General features: G+C 42.2%; 1 protein-coding gene across 1 annotated transcript in view; it reads left to right on the top strand.

Moving 5' to 3' along the window:
• CHAT (choline O-acetyltransferase) overlaps positions 1–25573 on the top strand; it is a 521284-nt gene that overhangs the window by 341894 nt on the left and 153817 nt on the right. Inside the window, exons 8-11 of the mRNA XM_086920150.1 lie at positions 8458–8558; positions 10484–10612; positions 15036–15158; positions 15369–15510. Of these exons, the coding sequence (XP_086776276.1) occupies positions 8458–8558; positions 10484–10612; positions 15036–15158; positions 15369–15510 (495 nt within the window). The remainder of the gene's footprint in view (positions 1–8457; positions 8559–10483; positions 10613–15035; positions 15159–15368; positions 15511–25573) is intronic.

The following is a 25573-nucleotide window of genomic DNA, read 5'->3' as shown; positions in this document are numbered from 1 at the left end:
TCTGCTTCCTTTCAGGCTCCTATCACGTGTGTGTTGGTCTATCGCCCACCCCAGCCTATCCCCAGCTTTATTCCTGCCTTTCAAGACATACTGGCCACATTGGTAGTCAACAACGCATCGGTCCTAGTTTTAGGGGATTTTGATTTTTGGCCTAACGACCCGGCAGAGAGCGCCCTGTCTAGAGACTTCTCTCACCTTTTACTAAGCCTTAATTTTGTCTCATAGGTCCACACCTCTACCCACTCATGGCCACACCCTGGATCAAATCTGGACTATTAATGTCCCGATCACCGCCCCTTCCATCATTCCGTGTGCATGGTCTGACCATTTTTTGATTTCCTTTTTCTTAGACCTCAGCCTAGAAAAAAAAACTTCCTTCCCCAGAAATATCTGGGCTAGAAACTGGAGTAAAGTAGATATCCCTTTCCTCTGTGCCTCTTTGTCAACTTCGTGCCCGGATCTAACTGGCCTTGCCCCTCTGCCTCAAGTAGCCACGCTCAACAATTGGCTCTCGATGACTTGTGACCAAGTGGCCCCCATGAAGCGCGTCACGGTCAGACGGGCCCATGATGCCAACAAGTGGTTCTCCCCTGGCCTTAAGGAAAAAAATTAGAGGTGCGCCAAGCAGAGCGCGCTTGGAGGCGTGCCTATTGTCCCACTCTTAAAGCGCGCTACATAGTGGTTCTTAACGAATATAAAAAGGACATCCTCCATGCCAAGACCGAGTACTTCTCGGGGAAGATCCTTGCCACAGAGAACCAGCCAAGAGAAATCTTTGCCACTGTACGGGAGCTGGCTTCCTCTGATAGGATATCCCTTAAAACCCCCCCCTTCTCAGCTTTTGTGCGACTCTCTCAACAAATGTTTCATTGAGAAAGTCTCACTGATTAAGGCCAATATACCCCCTCCGTCTCCTTCCTTTTGTGATCCCCAGCCTCCCCCAATTGGTCCACCCTTACCCATGTACAGCCATTGACTCAAGAAACCCTTCTCCCTCTCCTGGCTCGTGTTAAGTCAGGATCCCCTGCTGATATTTGTCCAGCTCACGTCCTAAGAAAAATTTTCTCTGATTCATTTTTGCCCCCTTTTACCTTTATGAATGATTCCCTTAGACTAGGCATAGTCCCTACTCCTCATAAACCGGCCACCATCATCCCCATTTTAAAGAAGCCTGGGGCCGACCCTTCCCTTCCCGCAAATTATCGGCCAATTTACCTCCTTCCTTTTCTGGGCAAGATCCTTGAGTCCTACGTCGCCCAGGCACTTAGCTCCTTTGCGGAAGACAGTGGGTATCTTGCTTCTTGCCAGACCGGCTTTCGCCCTCGACATTCGACCGAGAAGGTCGTCATCTCCGTCCTGGACCACCTCAGGGAGGGATTGGGCACAAACACCCCCAGGCCCTTGTCCTTTTAGATCTGTCTGCTGCCTTTGACACTGTTGACCATTCAATTATTTCGTCCCGTGTCAGGGCAGCGGGCGTCGGGGGCTCGATTTTGGCCTGGCTTGGCTCCTTCCTGAGCGATCGAACCCAGGCCGTCCATCTGGCTGACTTTTCTGCTCGCCCCTGTAAAGTGCAGTGCGGGGTTCCCCAAGGGTCCTCTCTTCCCCTTTATTGTTTAATTTGTATTTCTTCCCTCTTATTTTTGCACTACAACAGATAGAGGTCACGGTGTATAACTACGCCGATGATCTCCAGCTTGTCTTTAATCTTTCCTCCTCATCAGTTGGTATCCGCAGTTTCCAATCAGTCATGTTGTTTATCCGGGATTGGATGAATCATAGCCAACTTAAACTCAACGGGGATAAGACTGAGTTAGTTTTGACCGTTGGCAGCGGCAGCCCCTGGTCCCCTTCTTTTTGGCCCTCCTCTCTCGGTCCCCCTCCCACCCCCTCAGTCTCGGTCAAAACACTAGGTATTACATTAAATCAACATCTTACACTTCACTCCCAGATTAGTTCTGTTGTTTCTTCCTGTTTCTTTATCCTTCGCACTGTCCGGAAGATCTCTAGGTTCTTTTCTCTCCCGGCCCTTAAACTGATTCTTATGGCAATAGTTTTATCGTGGCTGGACTACGGAAACATCGTGTATAACGGTGTTCCCGCTTATGCCCTTCAACGCCTCCAGCTAGTGCAGAATCAGGCTGCCCGCTTGATCTATGGCCTACCCAAATTCCATCATGCCACCCTTTTACTTAAAGCACTACATAGGCTACCTATTAAAGAGCGGGCTCTCTTTAAGATGGGCTGCATGACTTTTCAAGCCTGCGCAGGGACGGCCCCTGCCTTCATCTCCTCTGCAATCCAGGCCTATCATCCTACCAGAGAGCTGCGCTCCTCTTCTAAATGACTTCTCTCAGTTCCTCGCTTTAAGAAACGCAGAATGGGAGGCTCAAAATTTTCTGTCCTGATCCCTTTATTTTGGAACACACTTCCACTCGCCATGAGATCGGCTACCTCCTACATGGAGTTTCGTAGAGCCCTTAAGACTTTTCTTTTTCAGCAAGCCTTTTTGCCCTAGGCACCCGCCCTCCTGCCCTAGGTATTAGCATCCTTCAGCGCCAAGAAACCGCATGGTATATGTGCGCTTTACAAATTCTTTTAAATTAAATTAAATACACACAATAAAAACACATCACAAAAACTCCACACAGGTTTAAAAAATAGATTATATTTTAATGAGTAAAACAAGTCCACAACAACAAAAATGTAATAAGTAGAACTGGAATTATGAATTTTTAAAGAAGAAATCAAAAAGTAGTGCTTAGAAGCAAATAGCACTTAGGGGGTGTTTGATGTTGCGCTGGTGGGGGTAAATCCAAAGTTGAGGCTGGTGATAAAGTAAAATATAGGGATGCTATTAGGCTTTATCATAAACATATTATGGATGGAAAAAAGTATACCTGGAGCGTAGAATTGATGAAGCTGAAAACATGAGTAAAGCAATCTTTAGGATAGTAAAAGAGTTCTCCTCCCCTTCTTTGAGTACGCCCTCCCAGTCTCACACCGAAGCTTCGATCAGCCAGCTTGGTGATTTTTTCATAAATAAAATTAAATCCATTCAGGATTCTTTCCCCTATGCCAGCCCTATTTCAGCTGCTAGCCACCTGACCACTTTACCCTTTTCATTGGAAGGGAAAGGTACTTTTCTCTCCGTTTTTCCTCCCATGTCTTCTGCTGCTTCTCTTGATCTCCTGTCTCGGCTTAAATCCGGCTCACCACTCGATCCTTGTCCAGCGAAATGCCTGGGGAGAGGAGCGCCTGCAGTTAACACCTTGCTTAATCCGCTGCTTAATTCCTCCCTGATCACGGGAGAGGTACCTCAGGCCTGGAAGCATTCCCTGATCTTGCCGCTGTTTAAGAAGCCCACTCTGGATCCCCTTATCCATGCCAATTATAGGCCGATCTCCCTTCTCCCTGCTCTGGCAAAGGTGACTGAGAAGCACGTGCATCTCTCCATCTCCAGCTTTATCGAGAGCAATAACATCTTGCATGATTCTCAATCGGGCTTCCGTGCTAATCTTAGCACGGAGACATCCCTTCTCGAGATCACCGATGCCATCAGAGAGACTCTTGACTCTGGGGGTAAGGCTATTTTGGTCATGTTGGATTTGTCGGCGGCTTTCGACACAGTTCCCCACAACGGTCTCCTTTTAGGACTCTGGGAGATCGGCTTTCGTGGGACGGTGTGGAACTGGTTTAAGTCATTTCTGACCGGCCGCCGACAAGTGGTCTGGGCACCTCCGTTCTCCGCCGAAATCCCGCCGCTGAAGGTGGGGGTTCCTCAGGGGTCTATCCTGAGCCCCACCCTCTTTAATATCTATATGGCCCCTCTGGCGGCGGTGGCGGAATCCTTTGGTGCCCGGATCGTATCTTATGCTGACGACACCCAGCTCCTTTTTACGTGTAATAAGGGTGAGGCCTTTGATGGTAGTCGGATCAAAGAATGCCTGGGCGCTGTTTTTGACTGGTTTCAGCGGCACAGTCTGAAATGCAACTCCGATAAATCGGAGTTGCTTTTCTTTGGATGTCCGCCTGATCCCAGTTGGAAGACATGGTGGCCTCTGGACATGTTTCCTCCTGACGATGCCTCTTCAAAAGCCAAAAATCTTGGCGTTCTGTTCGATGGCGGCCTTTCGTTCAGACCCCAGATCATTGGGCTGTCGGGGAAATGCTTCGGCATTTTGAAAATGCTGCCCTTTCTTCCCAGCCCTGTTTCCAGACTACCAGTAGGTGTCAATCAGCCCTTTGTGGGGGAAACAGGACACTGCCTATTTAGATTTGTTAGTCAAGTAAAGCCAAGCCCGTCAAGTCAAAGCTATTTATTGAGCGCACATATCACCCATGGGTCTAATGGCGCTAGCAAAAACTCCTTTAAAGGGCTGAAAGCCAACTGAAACAGAGAGGGTCATTATAGATGATCAAAAAGCCAGGTTTTTAATTCCCTGTGGAACAGCTTGTGGCATGTGATATTGCGGAGCTGTAATGGAAGCTCATTCCAAAAAGCAGGAGCCAGGTGGGAAAAGGATCTACCGCCATTCCTGGCGGTGCAGATCCCACTAGGGGTAAGGAGAAATTTGGTACTTCACCTTAGTGTCCAATTAGGCTGATACCAACTGAGTTTCTTGGGCAAAGTAGCTTGGCCCAGTCCCATACATGTTCTTGTCTACCAGGCAGAGGGCTTTGAAACAAATTTGTTTCCTGATGGGGAGCCAGTGGAGGGTCTTCAGACTGAATGCAGAAGGGGATCTCAAAGGGAGGTTTCGTACCAGCCTAGCAGCAGTATTCTGCAGGTCTTGAAGTCTGGAATAGAGCTCCTCATTAATGGATGCCAGTAGGGCATTTCCATAGTCGAGCAGACTTCTGATTAGTTCCTGGACCAGCGGCTTCCTTGATTCGATTGGAATCTATTGAAATATTATACATAAGCTACGCATTAATCCGTAGCAGTTACCAGTTATGTGATTTGTGTGATTTTTCATGGATGACTGGTTATCAATCCTTACTCCAAGGTTCTGCACCATAGGCTTAGGAGTTGGACTGGGACCAAGGCTCTGGGCCACCAGTCGTTTGACCAAAATTTGAGTGCCTTACCAAAGAGGATGACCTCTGTCTTACTAGCATTGAGTTGGAGATGGTTAATATGCATCAAATTATCAATGTGGTTCATACAATTTTTGAATCGGAACCTCGTGGCGGTAGCATTGGGGCCAAGAGTTATCAGAAACTGGGTGTTGTCTGCATACAACACCACTTTAAACACATAGGACTTGATCACTTTGGCCAAAGGTGTCACTTAAAGATTGAAAAGCATGGGACCTAGAATGGATCCCTGGGGGACTCCCATTTTTACTAGCCGACTACAGGAGATCAGGGTGCCCACTTGTCTGGCAGAAGTTCGATCAGTTAGATAATTTCGAAGCCAGTCTAGAACTGATCCCCTGACACCCATCCCCCAGAGCCGTTGTTCTAAAATACTGTGGGAGATGGTGTCGAAATCCGCGGACAAGTCCAACAGGATAAACATTGCTGACTATCCGTTGTACTGGGCAAGTCTTATATTGTCATCAACCTCCACCAGCAAGGTTTTAGTGCTATGGGCAGCCCTAAACCCTGATTGCAAAGGATCCAACAATCCATGGGTCTCCAAGTGGGTGGTGAGCTGCTTGTTGACCAGGCACTCGAGTACCTTTCCGAATTAAGGAGGCAGAGCAATTGGGCGATAGTTACAATGTGCCTTAGGATCTGGAGAATGTTTTTTCAAAATAGGTTTAACCTTTACTGCTTTTCATCTGACACGGACTGTTGCTTGGGCTAAAGACATGTTAAATAGATCGGTGAGGTTCTTGAGGAGTAAGGGGGCCAGGATAGAAAAAAGACTAGGTGAAATCGAGTCTACTGGGGAACCCAACTTAATTTTAAACAAGGCAGTTGAAACTTCATCTAAGATAAATGCAGTGAACTCTTTCAAAAGGGGGATGTTAGGTTTAAGATTGATGTTAGGATAATTGTTAGACATGTTAATATCATGATGTGGAAAGGAACTATGAATAATATTGATCTTTTCCTCAAAAAAAGTGGACAACATGTCTACCGATTCTTGTGAAGATGTATTGCTGGGCTGACAGGGAGAAGGATTAGTAAATGCCTTTAGTATTTTATAGAGTTCCTTGTTAGAGTTGGCAGCTTTATCGATCCTGTTTATAAAGAATAGTTTTTTGGCTAGCTTGATATTTTCTAGGTGACGATCTTCAGTGCTTTTGGTTTTTCTCCATTTGCGTTCAACTATTCTCCCGGAATGTTTTTCAGTTTTTAGTAATTTGGTAAACCAGGGCAATAGCTTTGGCTTAAACTTAACCCTGGACAAAGGTGCAATGGTATTTAAGGTCAGTGTGATTGCTGCCTCAAAGGCTGTTGCTGCATGGTCGATATTCTCAGTGCTTGGTGGGGGCGAAAAGCTGAAATGGGCCATAAAGGAGGCAGGGGCCACCTTCTCTTCCTGCCCAGGAAGAGCTATCAGAATGCTGATGGATACAGATTAGTTCTCTGTCACACTCACACTTCCTGTGTTTGTGGCTGTCTGAAAGGAATTCGCAAAGTTTAGGTGTCATCCACCCCAGACTTTTATTGGAGACAGGCTGCAAGGTACACAGAGTAGTAAGAGCAGATAATGTCCACATTCTAAAAGTGGCATTTCTAAAATAGTAATGGTAAATCCAACTACACCATTAAAGATGATTTATCATTACCATTCCAAAGATATAAAAACATGATGCAGCTACTCCTTTCTGATCAGGAATTACAAGTTTAAAGTGTTGTAAGGAATTCCCAATACTAGCCTATGAGTGGTGTAGGCCTCATTGTAGTGAAAAACGAATTTAGCGGTTTGTCACTACCAGAACATATAAAACCTGAAAAGTACATATCCTATCTTTTAGTTACACACCACCCTGCCCTGAGGGCTACTTAGAGGCTACCTTAGGGGTGACGTATGTGTAATAAAAGGGGTGTTTAAGGCTTGACAAGTGGTTTTAAATGGCAAGTCAAAGAGGCAGTAAACTGCACACACAGGCCTTGCAATGGCAGGCCTGAGACAGGTTTGAAAGGCCACGTGTGTGGGTGGCACAACCAGTGCTTCTGGATCTCCAGTTGCATTTACATTACAGTTTTTGGGTATATGGTATACAACTTTACAAGGGACTTATAAGTAAACTAAATAGCACTGGTCAGCAGTGGCAAAATACTCAAAGTCCTAAGGCCAACAAAAAAGTTAGAAACATGGAAGGAAAGCAAAACTTTGGGGGACCCTTCAGAGAGGATCATTGTCCAACAAAGAGGATGCATACATTCCAAGGAATGGTATACAATTGGGCCTGAAAGAAAATAAATGGAATTGCCAGCTGCTAGAAATTACATATTTTTATGAGAAGGGGTGCATTTGTGTGGCATTGGTTTTCTGATGTGTAGAAATAATGTCAACACTAGTTACAAAAAAATCAATAAGATGTTTAAAAATGCACAACAGCACACACCAAATCAACACCACAACATGATATCACAAAACAAATATGCACAAACTTTCTTGTCACATACTACCACTTCCACAAACCTGGCTTAGTGGTAAAAGGTTCTTATACTACGCAATGCCTTAGCTTTCTACCAAAAACTTAAAATAACACTAGTCAAGTAATGTTTTGTTTTCTGGGTCAAAGTTTCTTGGTCCAGTCTGTCTCTACACCAAATCTCCCATTTGCAGTACTCTTCTTTTTTCCCAGGAGATCAGAAAATAGAGCAAGCTATGACCCTGTTGTAAACTGCCCATTGTTGTCATTGCAAGGGCTTATGGTACTGAGTTGTAATAATTATGTGTGTTGAAATTTCATAGTATAATCGCTGGCCAACATGAGCCAGGTCGACTGGAAAAAGCTGGTAAATATTTAAGAATTCACACCTAAAATTTGACTTACAAAGCGACATGCGTGGATGATGTTTGATCAGGCAGTCAGTCAACACCACCTTCCTATTTGAAAGGTGGCTTGGTATTTATTTCATTTTCTTTATTGTTTTTGTATTATATAAAATAAATAATATTATCTGTAAAATAAAGATTGGGTGTTAAAATGAATACACATGATGTTCCAAGAGGCGGTCTTGAGATATCTTCAAAGAAAAGAAATGTGTTATTATAAAAAAAAACATATTATATATATATACACACATTATGCCTCACCGAAAACAAGAAATTCAAAATCTCCAGTAAAAAGAGCACTGAATAAAATATGGACACCTAAAATTCCAAAAATGCCATTGTAAATTAGCCTTTTTAAAAGCCGTGTCTAGCTCCTTTAAACAAATTATGATGATGGTTATAGTGTTTGAACCTTATTTATTTATGTTTCCTAATGCCTTTCTGAGGGTGTAGCTATCATTTTTAAATGTGTTTTCTATTTCTATTTTCAGTTTGTTGTGGGGAGGGATGGTGTTTGCGGAACGGTGTGCGAGCACTCTCCTTTTGATGGGATTGTCCTAGTCCAGTGTACCGAGCATCTGCTGAAGTACATGTGAGTGTTTCAAAGTCAAAGGTGCATACATTCAGCCTGTTTACTGCTTTCTTAGCAAATCATCTTGTCATGTCCTTGACTCAATGCGATTCCTTATCTGTTGTAAGGGCAAGAGTTACATGCTCTCTGTTGTATGTGAAAAGCTGCAGCCTCCCACTAAAATAACTGCTTCTTATCCAATTGTGGCCAATATCCCGCCCTCATTTCGGGCCAGATTTCCAATAGGATTGCGTTGCCATGCGATGCTAGGGTAACACAAACTTAAGTCAGATTTTCTATGACACAGAGAGCCCTCTTGAGTGGATCTGCGTGGCCAAAGTAATTATGGAGCAACGTAGCTCAGCTCTCTGCCCTGGGAAGTCATTCCCTGGATACAGCGTGGGTGTTCCTACACACACACCCATGGATTTTGCAGCATTTCCAGATATACTACAAGTAGTAAACCTGGGAATGCAATAGAAACATAGGGAAGGTGCAACAAGGAGATAACACTTTAAATTTTCCTCGTTCTTTTCTTTCTTCTACGAGTGTGCTTCATTGTTCAGCACACATAGAAAGAGGAAAAAGCCTCTAAGGATTGTTTTGTGCAAGGGTGCCTGCTTTGGTGCTTGGATGCATTGTGTGTGCCGGCAAACGGAGAGAGCAGGAATATGCCATATCTTAGGGGATATGGAGCATTCGCACACTCCCCGTGTGACACGCAGCGGCGTCTTGCTGCGTCACAGCTTCATAAATCTGGCCCTTAGTGCAAAATGGAATTTACTTGGCTAATCAATGGTCCTAAAAAGGGATTTCTTTTACTTGATCACTAACATTCCAACAAACCAGCCATGAATTCAACAGCCAAAAAGAGGGTATGTAAATCATTTACTTTACTTAGCTGAAGCTCTTAAAATAGGAGGACCTTGGGCTCAGTTGTGAGGATTTGAATGGAGAGGATTCTAGTGAGTTCCAATTAACTTAGCACAAGGCCTTCCCATCAACATTAGTATAACAGATAGGAAAGTAGTCTTCCATGCCAGTTTAGGATTGAAACCGTTGTGGTTGTTTCTTTATAAAATAGCAGTATAGACTTACTGCTGGTCCACAGAAGGTCATGTTGTATGCACAAGTAGAACATGGGATCTGGGCGTGTACATGGTAATGAATCAAGAAGCACCATGGACTTACAGGTATTTCTCTACTGGTAAAAGGTCCATATACAAAGTGAGTAGTCCTTTGGTTACCAGTCTTACCATGAGCTTGCTGACTAGTGTACTTATCTGATTAGGATATCTGTGGAGTGAAGAGGTTTGATGAAGAAAGGACAGTTCTGATGCGGTTATCAGCAAACTCCCACTGTCAAGGTCTTTGGGGAAGCGTCCATGCTGGTTTTACATTGACTCCAGAATTTAAATACAATTTCAGCAGATTGCATGTTAGGGGTGCAATTGATTATTAAAGTGTATTTGACATAAGATACATTCTCCCGGGGATACTATAGTGGAGCTCGGTGTAAAATGTATATACTTTAATGAAGAGAGGCATAAACTATCTCCTGAAAATGTCAATATACCCATCTAAAATATCTGATAGTAACCAGGAGTCACTTACTATACCTCTGTCTCCTCTTTGGTCCTGAACAATCTATGCATTTTATACTGAGTTGTGAATGAAAGTGCACCATCTTAGGATGCTATGGTTTACATAGAAAGGCATACTTAGCTTTCATCTAGCCCTCACCAAGTCCTAACAGGTAATAAATATAAGCTTATGTGACAAATAACACACAAACACTTCGTTTTGTCATTATTTTGTAAATAAAAAAACTGCCAACATTCATTGAGCAGAAAGCATCCCACCATGCTGTAAAACAAGAATCTCAAAAAGTAAGGATAACTACGACTGTCCGCCTCACTTAACCCATTTTACTTTATTGCTTTAAGGAAAGAAAACCCCAAGAAGTTGGTGCGAGCGGATTCGGTGAGTGAGCTTCCAGCTCCGAGGAGGCTGCGTTGGAAATGCTCTCCAGAAATTCAAGGACACTTGGCTACATCAGCAGAGAAGCTACAGAGGTGCGTAGCCCCTAAAATCCAAGACAAACACAAGGAGATGATGGGCGGGGCGCAGAAACTTTTCAGACAGTCACTCCCAGTCACAGATCTGGGTTGAATCCATCATCTTTCTTTAGCTACCTTCGCCACCCCAGTTCAGACATAGCTATATGCAAATCAGTCTTGACCCTGTGTCTCGTGGGAACAGTCCAGCCGAACTGCCAAGCCATGTCTTCCATGGACCGGAAACAAGCATCCTGGGACCGGTTTAAGGCTAAAAGCCCTCATCAACCAGGCTAGCTTGAATCCAGTGGCAAAATCCAAGAGACACAGATACTTTTATTACTCTCACATTGTCTAGATGCATTTGTAGGTGTATGTGTTATTGAGGCAATTCGTAGGGTACTGATTATATATTTCAAAATAAGGTCGTATTTGCCAGAGTCAAATACATTAAAACACAGTACATCCAAGCTGAGGGGAAATGCTACGGGTCCTAATTATTTTTCTATTCATCTGTAAACAGGGAGAGTTAAAAGACGTGAGACAGGAACAGTTATATCATCAAAATAGTCTTGCTATACCACTATGGCAGTTTTCTCTTGCATTTGCCCTGGGCTCACATGCACAGCTTGCAGCATAGGTCTGCTGGCATCATGCTTCACACGATAGAACATCTGTCTGGCTTAATGGTTAGAGCGGCAGACCCTGATGCAGAGGTCTAGCCCGGGACCAGGGTTCAATTCCCCGCCTCGGCGGGTCTTGGGCTCAAAAATTCCACGGACCTGATAATTCTCGCCTCGTGCCTATTCCAATCATGGAGTCCCACTCTGCAACTCTGGGCAATAGCTTGCTTAATCTCCACAACGGCCCCCACAACGCTAAGGATGCCTGGCCTCCACCTTGGGGGTGCCCAGGAGTGGACGCCTCACAGGGAAAGCCAGGATGGGTTCCACAGCGGTATTCGTACCAGCGCCTTGAGACCCTTGCGGGTGAGTAGTGCGCTATACAAGTATCAATTTACAATTTGTGTTAGCATAAGTTAATTCTTGTTTTATGTCCATAGTGTTATTGATTTGGTTTGAAAAATGTAGTCCTTCTACCATGTCTATAGCAATACAGACATAATAGAAGGAGACAATAGTCTTCTTATTACGTCTATAGCACTATACACATAAGAAAAGGGCTGTCCTCTGCAGTCGCGATGCAGATGTTTAAGTGGTGGCAGCAGTGGCTGTACAGGAGCATGAGGTGAGGCAAGGATTTGCTAGTAAAGCACATGGACAGCCATCAGTGACCATCTTTCATCCGGAGGGCCTTACATTAATAACAAGTTGATTAAGTCAATGAATACCATTGTTTTATATGCTGCTTCATGTTCTAAAATTAGAGGAAGCTCCCAAAACACTCTCTCTGTAGATATATCTGTTCATGCATCAGTCATAGACAGTCAACGTAGTTAAGTTGTAAAAATTGAAACCCTGCAATAACTTTTGGGTTTCTATTGGCAGTTAATGACTCGTCTTCGAACAAATTTTCCCAGGCAAAGGATGGAATTAACATGGTCTAATCGACACATTTGTTTTCCATATTAAATAGTTGTTTCTTTTATTTTGACTTTTTCGTTAGAGGAGGCATACTTGGCAAAAGGTTTATCAAAATGCTTAAGTGAATATTTAGAGAATGGTGGATGCCCGTCTGCTAAGCTCATGATTTGCCTATTTCTTTTAGAGACCGGTGCCAGGTTTACACCAGCAGAGCCTATGCTGGTTCCACCATACAAAATGTTGAGCTATAACCCAACTGCCACAGGTCCATCTTCCAACCTACACCAGAAGGTCCACCCTATTTAGGACTATCAAAATTTCCCAGTTTACGACCATAACGAGAAAGTCCTCAGGGTCAAAAACAGGAAATAACTCTAATGACCGTCAAATGCTAAGAGACCCCCTCCCCAGCATTGCATGGTCATTGATTTCGAATGCTCAATTCCAAACTCCCACTTTAGGAGTTTGTTATTTAAACACAATTGCTGAGTGAGTGCATCATGGCAGACACAGTGGCTGGTCCCGTGAAGACACAGAGATCCCTGAAGGCAAGCGGGACTTCTTTCTAAATCTGGTGAGTGGTCCTCCATCGAGGGTGGAGGGGTAGGCGGGCTGCCCTTCAGGTTCTAATGACCCTCTAAGTATGTCACTAATACCAACACATGATTAATAACTGTAAATTATGTCATTTCCTCAAATTATCATTACCTATAGTAATAAATCTATAAATCCTCTTGAACTTATCTTTATTTTGTTCTTATTATTATGATTCATTGGGCTTCATTGCATACAAGAATAGTGCAGGAGCGTGCACAGGTGTAATAAACTTGCACTTAGTTCAAACTCCTGCCTGCACCTCAGTACATAATGGGACAGGAATACAATGCTTAGGAATTGACCTATGCCCTAAAGAGCCAAGAGCACCCACAAACAGTTGTGATCTCAATCAGCAGTTTCTGGCATCCTTTGAGTAGCGGTCAAACAGTAGAGAAATCTATTACAACACTTCCTGTGTAGATTCTAAATGCCCGCAGAGCAGCCTTACTACTTTTTGTTTTACAAAGGAAAGATCTGTGGTAGTGTGAAATGCAGATCCAGTGGAATAGACTTTCAACCCCCACCCACTTTACCTTCTCCCTAGGCTTGCTTAAGGAGAGGGAGCAAAGGTTTAATCTCCCTAGTCAAGTGACAGGGCAGTTTATGTGTTGCAACGTCCTTAGAAGGTTGATGGGCTTGAATCACATCAGATGCTTGGGATTCTTTTAAGGACAACAAAAACCTAGACAGCAGTCTTAACAAGGGAGCAGGCCTTTAGTGGCCGATAGAGTCCACTAGGAGGGCTCTAAGGCTATTGGAACATTCCTTCTCTAGAGAGCCCAATGTTCTAATTAGTAAAAACAAAGCCCTCTCGGAGCGCGAGGGAGTGTACATTCCCTTGGGCTCAGAGAGGCCTTTGTTCACAGCAGCAGAATGTTGATTTCCAGGCTTCAACCAACCAGTAGAAGCCCAGAGCCACTCCATTGTCTACAATGGCTTGCTCAATATTTCAATGTTCTAATATCTTTTCTGCTTCACCAGTGTTGTGTTATAGCAGGTTTGCCTCTGCCCGAACCACCAGCCTTAGACAGGCACCACACTAGTGCATGCTGGGCAAGTTACTTTCAATGGCATTTGGATTTCTAAGAAGCATGTCCCCTAACTGAGCACAGCAGAAGAACTTTGCCAGCGGGTACTGGGGTTAGATTGATAGGGGGCTAGGAATCCAATGAAGAAGACCAAAATCTGTGCCCAGCGGGTACTGAGGGGTGTCACTGAGTGCATGACTCAGGCAAGGACATGCCCTACACTCAGTAAATAATGCAACAGGCACTGTAAAGGAGAGCCTGGCATGGCAGAAGGTTAAGCCCTGGGCCATAGTCAATGGGTACAGGGATGATTGTTTGTCAGAATATAAATAACAAAAATATTCGGTGCTTGAAATAGCTGTGAAACAGAAGCTTAAAATTCGCTCCAGAGTTCTGTCTTAAGTAGGCTGAGCAGAATTATCTCCTTTCACCTCAGGCCAAGCCTTAGAATTATTGGTTTTCATCCTCAGTGAAAGATCTTTTAAATGTAATCTTAGGTTAGGAAAGAAAGCAAGACTATTCAGGTGTCTTGTGTGTGTGTCACAGGACTGAGAAGATGGATCCCAGGGAAGTACCGTATTACTGCGATTCCTAATCCAGTCTAAAGCATGCTTGAAACCCGATGAAGTAGGTTAGCATTTCTGTATGCTTCCCAGTCTATCATTGAGAAAGTACTACAGTTAACTGGCTGCTACCACATCTGCACCCTTAATGTCCATCATCCAACAGGTGGATACTTTCCCTTTCTGGTATTTAGGTTCTAGGCGTAACAACCCAGTTACTAATCTCATCTACAGTTGTGTTCTGTCATATGCTGTCTGTAACTTGTCCTCATTATATACTGGATTTAAAATCTTATGATATACATCTAAGAAAAGTCACTGTGCATCAAACTGCCATTATGGACTTTGCATTCTCTTTGATATAAATGCACCACCATCTCCAAATTCACTTCACGGCCCTTGTCAGTGCCACCCCTTTGCTAAAGAAAGAGTGGGATACTTTTTATTTCAAAAACATTTATGAGGCGATGTGTGCAGGCATGGTGGAATTTGAAACTGTGGCAATGGATTGCATCACAAAGAACAAAACCATGGCTTTGTTTTAATCTGCAATGCATTACATGTTAATAAAAATGCAATCTTGCACCTTGCGTAAATGGCTATGTATATGTGAAAAAAGATTAGTGATGTGTGGTATGTTGTCCTTTCCATACAAAAACTGTATTGGCTGGGGTACATGTTTCACCATCCACTGATATTTATTTTGTAGGATAGTGAAGAGTCTCGACTTCACCGTTTACACATTTAGAAACTATGGAAAAGAATTTATCAAGAAGCAAAGAATGAGCCCAGATGCATACATTCAATTGGCGCTCCAGTTAACCTTCTACAGGTAAGAAAACCCTTAGTGTTTCCTCAGAGCATTGCTTAGAGCATCCTTTTTATAAATATTTTAATATTCACAACAGTAAAAAGCTGTCAAGCCCATTATTTCCACCTCTTTCTCTGTCTCTGGTTACACTGTTAGGTTTACTTAATCAGTGTCTGGATCTTGAGCTCTGAAGAACTACAGACTGTGAAATAAATATATAATTTCTTGCAGATGCCACAGAAAACTGGTCCCCACATATGAAAGTGCTTCTATCCGTCGTTTCCAGGAGGGCAGAGTGGACAATATTCGGTCAGCCACATTTGAGGCACTAACGTTTGCAAAAGCAATGATTGATGGGAAATCGACTGTCACGGTAGGTTCATGAGAACCATCAGGCATCTAATTATTTCACTATTGATGTACAATGAGTAACTATTAAAATTTTTAGAGAGTTCAAAAATCGGTTTTGGTGAATCTGTGTTAGGCTCCATGAGGCAGAACTACCTGGGAAGTAAGACAAAAGCTCTATTCTAGGATTTAGTTTACAAAATGGTGCAAAAAAACGAAATGCATTACAACAGTGCATACACTTTATACATGTCATGGAGATGCACACACAGTTTGCTAGTATTTGCTATGTTTTAATTTGCATTACTTGTTTCTCTGCTCAAAAAGTGGAATGGATAATAAGAGTCAAATGTATGACTGTGCAATGATATTTGAATTATAACGATTTAAAGAAGACATGCGAGGTAAAACAGATGAAACCATATTAAAGGATCAAAGATGGAAGGACAGCTTCTGGAGAGAAAGAGTCTATAACTATAGACAGACTTATTATATATTTAATGGGAGCATAATCCGCCCAAAATGAGTCCTCTGAATCACACTACACAGTGGAATGCTCCATTTGAGTTTGAGGCAAAAATTATTTCTTCTGAAATGGCACAGAGAAACTAAACCGATGGCTATATAACAGCCTCCTTAAGCTAAATGTATATTGCCAGATGTGGGCCCTTAGCTTCCTGTGGCATAGGGTCTTAAGCTACATCTCACTGATGAGGTCCAACAATATGATATGTGCCTTTGTTGCTCCTGCTCCTTTTCAAAGGGGACATGGTTTCGCAGTTCTGGAAGAACTGCTCCTTTTGGGATTGGGCATAAACTGATTTGTACATAGTGTGGATCCACTTCTATACTGGCACACACAGATTAAAAAAAATTAAAGGAAATGCTACCCAGTAGAATTTCAATTGATCGTGATTGATTCAAGTATTTCGAGTTACCACCTTGTAACAGACTATATCAAATAAGAGAACATCTCAATTGCAGCCTTTAAGCTTTAAAGTACTGGTGCACATCTTGGGAATTGATCTCACACACATATAAACCTGGCACTGGTGCTGATACACAGACAGAGTGCAGAGGTAGAAGGTGAAAAACACGAGGGGAGTAAACCCTGAGGTAAATCCAAAGGAAACACACACTGCACACTGAACAGAACGAAACAGCATCCTCTGACATTCTGAAACCCAGCCCTCAATAAAGAGTTCATCTCATCCTGTCCAATGCCACTTCAGGCAAGCTGTATAGAAGAGGCCCAGTTGGGTACTCAAAAGAGCAAACAATTCTTACATCTGTTTCAGGGTAATATTCTAGAGATAGAGATCTTACAGGGGGTTCTACAAAAACTGCAGAAGTCCACACATGCTCAATATATGTGACCAATACAAATATAGTAATAAAAGTTAGGCCAAGCGATGTACAATGTAAAGTAAAATAGAGCAATCAACAAGATTGTATTGCAACAGTATAAACACAAAGTGTGGACACAAAGTAAAGTGACAGCACAGTGCTCATACGTAACACATATCATAGATTAAGTATTTTGATTATGATAGATTAAGTATAAAAACAACAATAAAACAACCACAGTACTATTGGCTGCAAAGAAGACAAAAAGAATCTTAATTACAGTTGTATCCGTTTGTATCTAGTGATATGGCAATTAAAATTGGAAAATGCATTTATTGGATTGAACTAAGGGCAGTCTAATAAGGAGTAAGTGTTAGAAATTGGGCTGTTGGTTGACTGGTGTGTAAACCTTAGTCAAACATCAACCGCAATCCGAGTCAGGGTAAGTGTCAGGCAAACCCTAAATTAGCCTTTGCTCACCCTCTCATAGCTTGGCACAGAGCAATCAGACTTAACTTAGATGCAGTGTGTAAAGTATTTGTGCAACACTTCAAAAAATAAAACAGTGAACACACCACACAAAAAAGATATCACAACAAGTTAGAAAAATAGTTCTGACTTTAATAAATAAAACTAGACCAAAACTACAACAATCCAATAAGTATAACTTGAGTTATTGATTTTTAAACGTTTAAAATAAAAAGAGTGATAAGAAGCGTATAGTGCTAAAATGGGATATCTGCTTGTGTCTGACCGGGACAAAGTCAAAAGTTCAGGCCTAGCACAATGGAGTATGGGCTGGCTACAGGGACCCAGTTAGACTCGCCCAAACAAAAGTACCTTAATCCGAGGTTGCTGAGCGTTGCGTGGGTTCGGGATGTGGATGTGTCGCTCAGCAAAGGTGATGCCCCAGTTCCGTCATGCAGTGAGGCTGCAGTGTAAGATCCTGAGTCGCTGAGAGTCCTGTTGACAGGACTTGTGATGTGAAGACCGGTGTCGAGGATGCATTGTACAATCAAGGAGATGCGATAGATTAGATGAGCAGGGAAGGCAAGCTGCAATGCAGAGTTTCTGCGACGCTGTCTATGAGGATATGAGGACCTTGCATCAGTAAGAGAGTCCCACAGTTGCAGTTCCGAAGGCGATGCATCAAGTCCGATCCAAGCAGCAGCGGTGCTGCATCTGTGCTGATTCATGCAATGCGGTGATGCGCCGGTTCCGATCCACAAGCAGAAGCGATGCATAGGTTTGACAGAGGATGCGTCTGTTCTGATGGAGCAAACACCTTAGGCCCACTTCCAAGGGTCCAGGACTAGTGTGGCACCAGTTGGCAGAGCAGACTCGTGGGTTCAAAGCAGGGTAGTTGGAACATTTTTATGTCCCTGAGACTTCAGATCAGGAGGCTAGTCAGCTAGCTTTTGGAGTCATTCTGTGTTCAAGTGATGCACGTCCAGTCCATCTCACCCATGCAGGGGAAAATCAGGCATCAGGGCAGCACAGCAAGGCAGGAGTCCAGTAAAGCAGCAGTCCAGCAGAGTGGCATTCCTTTCAGCAGCACAGCAGTTCCTTCTTCCTGGCAGAGTAGTCACAGGTCGAGGGGTTTACTGAAGTGGTGGTGTCAGTGGTACAGTACTTATATCCAGTTGGGCCTCTAAAGTAGAGAAGACTTCAAAGACAGGCCTTTGAAGAGCACAGAGGTCCTGCACATCCTGCCCTGGCTCCAGACTCACTACAAGGAAGTATGCAGCCCTTTGTGTGGGGAAGGACACACCCTAGTCAGGAGTAAGTGAGGCTGGGCCCAGCTCCTCCCTCTCATCCTCCTAGGATGGCCCATCAAGTCACACCTAAGCTCCCATTGTGTGTGTGGCTGTCCAGGGGAATACACAAAGTCCAGCTGTCGCCTACCCAAGAAATTAGATTAACTTTTCCAAATGCCTGTCATCAGTGGCAACGTGGATGAATAACAACTGTGGTAAACAGTCATAATATCGATTCCAAAATATAGAATGGACATAATATCGAAGTAAAAATATAGAATGGACAAAATATCGAATGGACACAATATAGTGGTTAAAAATATCGAATTTAAGGTAAGTAATATCGATTTTCAAAATATAGAAGTCAAAATATCGAAGTATACAATATAGGCATTAAATATATCGATTTTTTAATAATATCAATTTTTTTAAAGTGTTTTGTATGTTAGTATATGTGTGAAAAGTGTATATTAATTTTTGTAATGTATGTTTAATGTATTTTAAGTAATTAATTTTATGTTATTTAATTTTTGCGTAATTTAATTCTGTAGCGGGTTGTGAGTTTATAGGGGGATAGGGTGGGAAGTAATTTAATTATATTAAATTAAATATTAATTTTTAGCAATTATTATTAATTTTTAATAACATTTTGCTTTTTAGTTCTGTAGCTGGTTGTGGGTTTATAGGGGAATAGAGTGGGAAGTAATTTAATTGTAATTAATTGAAATTTTCTTTTATTTATTGGTATTCATTTTGAATTTATTGTTATTTTTTAATTGGTAATTAATTTTTATTAATTGCCAATTAATTTGTATTAATTGATTAATTGTTAATTATGTTAATTTTCTAAATTTATTTTCTGTAGCGGGTTGTGGGTTTATAGGGGAAGAGGGTGGGAAGTAATTTAATTGTAATTAAGTTAAAAAAAAAATCAATCATTGGTATTGATTTTGAATTTATTGTTAATTAATTTTTAATTGGTAATTAATTTCTATTACTTGGCAATTAATTTTTATTATTTGGTAATTATTTTGTATTAATTAAATATTTGATAATTATGCTAATTGTATTAATGTATTTTCTGTAGTGAGATGTGGGTTTATAGGGGAAGAGGGTGGGAAGTAATGTAATTGTAATTAATTACATGTTAAAAATACTTTTTGTGTATTGATAATTAATTTACTGTTAATTTTTAATTGTTATTAATTTGTATTATTAATTAGTTTTTGTTATTGAAAATTAATTAGTTGTTAAATAATTATGAATAGGTTATTAGTTTTTAATAACTAATATGTAGTTGTATTTCTAATGAATTATTACATAATATTAAATTGGGTATTCATTTCAATTAATGTTTTATGGGGATTGGGATCGATATTTAATTTATTTTTAATAATATATTAAATCATTACTTTCCCTACTGTTAAACTCACTGGAGTGGGAATAGTAATTTTCACCCTCCCGCTAACCAACGCTTTCCCTACTGTTGCACTCTCTGGAGTGGGAATAGTATTTTTTACCCCTACGCTATCCAACGCTTTCCCTACTGTTGCACTCTCTGAAGTGGGAATAGTCATTTTTACCCCTACGCTATCCAAAGCTTTCCCTACTGTTGCACTATCTGGAGTCGGAATAGTAATTTTCACACTCCCGCTATCCAATGCTTTCCCTACTGCTGCACTCTCTGGAGTGGGAATAGTATTTTTTACCCCTACGCTATCCAACGCTTTCCCTACTGTTGCACTCTCTGGAGTAGGAATAGTAATTTTTACCCCTACGCTATCCAATGCTTTCCCTACTGTTGTACTCTCTGGAGTGGAAATAGTCATTTTTACCCTTCGAATATCCAACGCTTTCCCTACTGTTGCACTCTCTGGAGTGGGAATATTAATTTTCACCCCTACGCTATCCAACGCTTTCCCTACTGTTGCACGCTCTGGAGTTGGAATAGTAATTTTTACCCTCCCGCTATCCAACGCTTTCCCTCATGTTGCACTCTCTGGAGTGGGAATAGTAATTTTTACCCTTATTCTATCCAACGCTTTCCCTACTGTTGCACTCACTGGAGTGGGAATAGTATTTTTTACCCCTATGCTATCCAACGCTTTCCCTACTGTTGCACTCTCTGGAGTGGGAATATTAATTTTTACCCCTACGCTATCCAACGCATTCCCTACTGTTGCACTTTCTGGAGCGGGAATAGTATTTTATACCCCTACGCTATCCAACGCTTTCCCTACTGTTGCACTCACTGGAGTGGGAATAGTATTTTTTACCCTCCCGCTATCCAACGCTTTCCCTACTGTTGCACTCTCTGGAGTGGGAATAGTAATTTTTACCCTTACGCTATCCAACGCTTTCCCTACTGTTGCACTCTCTGGAGTGGGAATAGTATTTTTTACCCCTACGCTATCCAACGCTTTCCCTACTGTTGCACTCACTGGAGTGGGAATAGTATTTTTTACCCCTACGCTATCCAACGCTTTCCCTACTGTTGCACTCACTGGAGTGGTAATATTAAATGGTACCCTCCTGCTATCCTACGGTAAAATATTGTAAATTTTTTATTAATAACTAATTAATTATATCTTAATTTTAAGGTTGAGTATTTTTAAGTATGTTTTTTTTTTTTTTTTTTTTTTTTTACTCAATCTTTATTTCGACCATTTGGTCATAAAAGATACACATACAATAAAATCACATGAATCTGTCACAGTTATTAAAACATCAATGCATGCTATTCAAATAAAAACCAGACTTTACAGATGATTGTTAAAAGTAAGAGATTCTCCAATCTACCCAGCATTTTTTAAAAGACGACTGCGCGTATGCCAGACATTCGTTAAGAATTTGGAAAGTGCAAAAACAGTTGGGCCGGAAACATCGCTTTTTAAAATCCTGTACATCGGTACATATTCCCTGCCACCCAAATTCTTGATCAATGGCAGCAGCCAGTACTTTCTAGCTGTCTTGTATGCTGGGCAGAAAAAAATCACGTGCAAGTCATTTTCCTCTTTGTCAACGCAAAGAGGGCAAAACTTGGTAGAAGGGATTTGTGCCCAGGTACTAGTAAAGGACCGTAAAGGCAGAGTGCCGTATCTCCACTGGAGAAATAACTTTCTGGTGAATATGGGGTACACGGGATCAAGAGCTTTCTCAAATGTATAAAAATCCTTGGTTTGCAGGAATAAGGAGGAAAGGGACCCCTCTGTCTGGGTAGCTATGACCCTAACCCTTTTGTGCTCGTGGTACAGCTTCGCAAGTGCTCTCTTAGGGATTCTTGGTGCTGTATTAGCTGGTTCGGTCCACAGCTCGGGGAGCCCCAAATCTGTGCAAACTGACTGGATGTTTTGGACCCAGGGAATACTGAGCGCCTTGGGGTGTTTTAGTAGTTCGACCAGTTCCGCCCTGTAATCGGCGAGATCGTCACCGCTCCATAGCCTGCGCCAGAAGGCAATGGGTCTTAGACTTATCTCGTCGGCAAGTGGCCGTAGCCCTAAATCAAGCCTCAAAGGGAGGAGCGGGGTGCTAGAGGGAAGTACGGTAATTTGTCTTAAAAACCTGTTTTCTGTACAAGACAAATTCCGACATGGAATATGGCCCCACAATTCAGCCCCGTACAAGATCGCCCCCCTTGCCTGTGCCTTATATATCTGGATTAGGGCCCCCAATGGGCGATAGGTCGAACCGGTCATCATCCGTGTAATGCCCCCGGTGATTTGTACTAGTTTAAGGTTAGCCCTGGTTTGGTGGGTCTCCCAGGTCATGTTTTCATTGAGTGTCACGCCGAGATATTCGAACGTGGCAACTCTTTCCAGTCTCGTTGCTCCTAGTAAGGGATTCGGGCGCTGTTTGGGGCTTGGATTCAACACCATATATTTGGTCTTTGTGGCATTGATTTCGAGCCCTCTATCCTGACAGAAGGCCACAAAGGCATCAAGTATCTTTTGAATGCCCATGGGTGTCTTGGATACCAACAGCGTGTCGTCCGCAAACATTATTGCGGGCACACTGTTGCCATTCAGTTTAGGGGCATCTGTATAGTCGGTGGCATTTAGGTGAGCGAATATCCCGAGTATGTTTTAGTTAATTATATTTCTTATTTCATTAATTTTAAATTACTTTAAAGACATTTAAAAAAATTCGATATTTTTTACAGACTATATTTTGGATTCAATATTTTTGTACTTACCTGTTTGTAGATAGGAATTCGATATTTTGGCATTCTATATTTTGGTGACTATATTTTGGTAAGTCTATATTTTGTCATTCTATATTATGTCAGTGATCCAACAACTGTTTGCGCCTGAATGGCGAAAAAACAGAACTTTTAGTTGTTCTTAAAGCCCCCTCTGCCTGGTCGCACATGTGGTGGCCCGCAGAATTGGGCAATTTTCCATCTCCCGCGGACTCTGTCAGAAATCTTGGAGTGATGCCTGACTCGGATCTCTCTTTCAAGTCTCAGGTTAGTAAAGTTACGGGTAGGTGTTTCAGCATACTGAAAACCCTCCGTAAAGTCCTTGACCTTCTCCCCATCAACGCCAGAAAGACACTTGTCCACGCCTTAGTCACACCCCATCTTGACTATGGCAATGCCCTGCTTCTAGGTTTAAGTAAAAAAGGCCTGCACCAACTTCAGTGCGTACAAAACGCTGCTGCCCGCCTGGTACTTAACCTGCCCCGTAGAGCATCTGGGAAGAATGCTCTAGCGAAGCTTCACTGGCTTCTGGTCAAGGAACACAATAAATTCAAAGCCTTATGCTTTACGCACCGCATCGCCCAGGGCAAAGTCCCAGGCTATTTGCAAAAGCTCAACACAATTCACCGCCCCACCCGGAATTTGAGGTCGACCGGAGCGATGTTGTTTAAACCCCCCGTACCCGCAGAGCCAGGATGGGTGGCCGTTCTTTCAGGCATCTGGCTCCTAAGCACTAGAAAGAACTGCCGCTTGACCTCCGAATGGAACCTTCAGAAATCAGATTCCGTGCAAAACTTAAAACTCACCTGTTTCCAGTCATCTAAATCACTCTCTTCTCTCTGACCTTGGCTTTGGTCCCTCTAACATCTGCCTCTTGAGATATAGTAGCAATCTAGCGCAGGGACACACTGTTCTTAGTGTAGCCAGGCGCTCTAGAAATGGCTTTATTATTATTATTATTATTATTATTATTATTATTATAGATTGGGATTACAGAGACACCAAACTTGAAAATGTTATCTCTTCCAGATTGTGAATTACACTTATAAGGTGCAATAAGGTAATCCCTATGTTATCCTATGGGAGAGATAGGCCTTGCAGTAGTGAAAAATACTTTGGGAGTTTTTCACTACCAGGACATGTAAAGTTTAAAGGTACATGTCCTGCCTTTTAAATATACTGTGCCCTGCCCTCTGAGTTGTCCAGGGCCTCCCTTAGGGGAAGGTTTGGACCTGGCAAAACGTTTATCTTGCCTGGTAGACATGTCAGTTTAAACTGCACACAGAGGCTCAGCATTGGCAGGCCTGGGCCATGGTTAGAGTGCTACTTGAGTGCTGCAGACCCACCAGTAGCATTTCAGTTACAGGCCTGGGCACATGTAGTGCACTTTACCAGGGACTTATAAGTAAATTTAACATGTCAGTTGGGGATGAGCTAATATTACCATGTTTACTGAAAACAGCACAAGCATTTTAGCATAGGTTAGCAGCAGTAAAGTACCCAGAGTCTTAGAGCGAGCAAAACACTGGCCAGAAAAATGGAAGAGGTGGGGAACAAGTTGGATGGAAGACCACCCTAAGGCTGTCAGGTCTAACAGTAAGCTGATGTTTTGACCCCCAAAGAGAATCATTAATTTCAATGGGATCTTCATCAGGACAGGAAGCCAACGTCATTGGCAGCGAAGCATTCTGAAGAAAGTCAGAAAAATGGAAAATGTAATGAATGCGTAAGCAACTGATGTAAGGCTTACCAGCTACTGAGGAGAAAAAGGTGCCAACTGAAGAATGAGTAGGTGTTCTTGAGTTTGTCTGTGATATAAACACCAGGAAGTGAATCCACAGAGGCATTGTAAGCATGTTTCTTCAAAAGTATATAAAAGAAGAAATGAACTCACTGAGGATTGTGAAAGGAGCAGGGCTTTTGTCCATGTCACAGAAAAGCATGGACCCACGCAAACATAGTAAAACATCATGTGACTTAAGACTGCACTGCATCACATGTTCGTAAAATAGCAGCATCCATAGGATTTTGGAGAAATGGTCTAGGATTAATCCATGGATTGGAGGGACCATTTCTCAGTAACAGATTAAATGTGGGATGAAGCAAATAATAAAACAACAAATAAATTGGGAAAATTGCTGAGAGTAAAAAGGGATGGAAATACTACACTCTTATCTGAATACCAAGCCATTATAAAGGGAACAAAGGATAGAACAGTCCAATATCATCAAGAAATGGAAAGAATCAGACAAGACACCGATGGAAAGTATCAAACCAGCAAGTACACTTGCTTGCTTGCTTGATAACTTTTATTTCGATCAAAGACCATAAAAAGTGCACATAATAATACATCAGCACAGACAATAAAACAATTAATATTCATAAAAGCTTAAAAAGAGAATTAAACTAGAAGTTATCATAGGACAAGACATTTGGACAAAGTTGTATATACAACAATCAAGTTAAAAAGGTAAATCTCCTACACCACATATTAAATAAATAACGGGAGACTGCGAACACAAAGGGTGGATGTGTATCATATATCATTATCCTACATGCCTGTGTAAAGTGCAAAAGACCCAAGTTCTTACAAATGGGTATTAGCCAACGTTTTCTGATTGCGAAATAAGCGGGGCAAAAAAACAGTACGTGGGTTACATTCTCGGTTTTGTGGCAACAAGCTGGGCAAGATTCACTATTAGAGTTTGACCATTTGGATGTAAAGGGTCCTAACTGGAAGGGTGCCATGTCTTAACTGTAAAAAAAGCTTTCGGGCAGCTGGGGGT

Source organism: Lissotriton vulgaris, chromosome 5, assembly GCF_964263255.1.
Source record: "Lissotriton vulgaris chromosome 5, aLisVul1.2, whole genome shotgun sequence".
Classification (NCBI taxonomy): domain Eukaryota; kingdom Metazoa; phylum Chordata; class Amphibia; order Caudata; family Salamandridae; genus Lissotriton; species Lissotriton vulgaris.
Note: the sequence above shows the minus strand (reverse complement) of the source record. Positions and strands in the feature narration are given on the sequence as shown.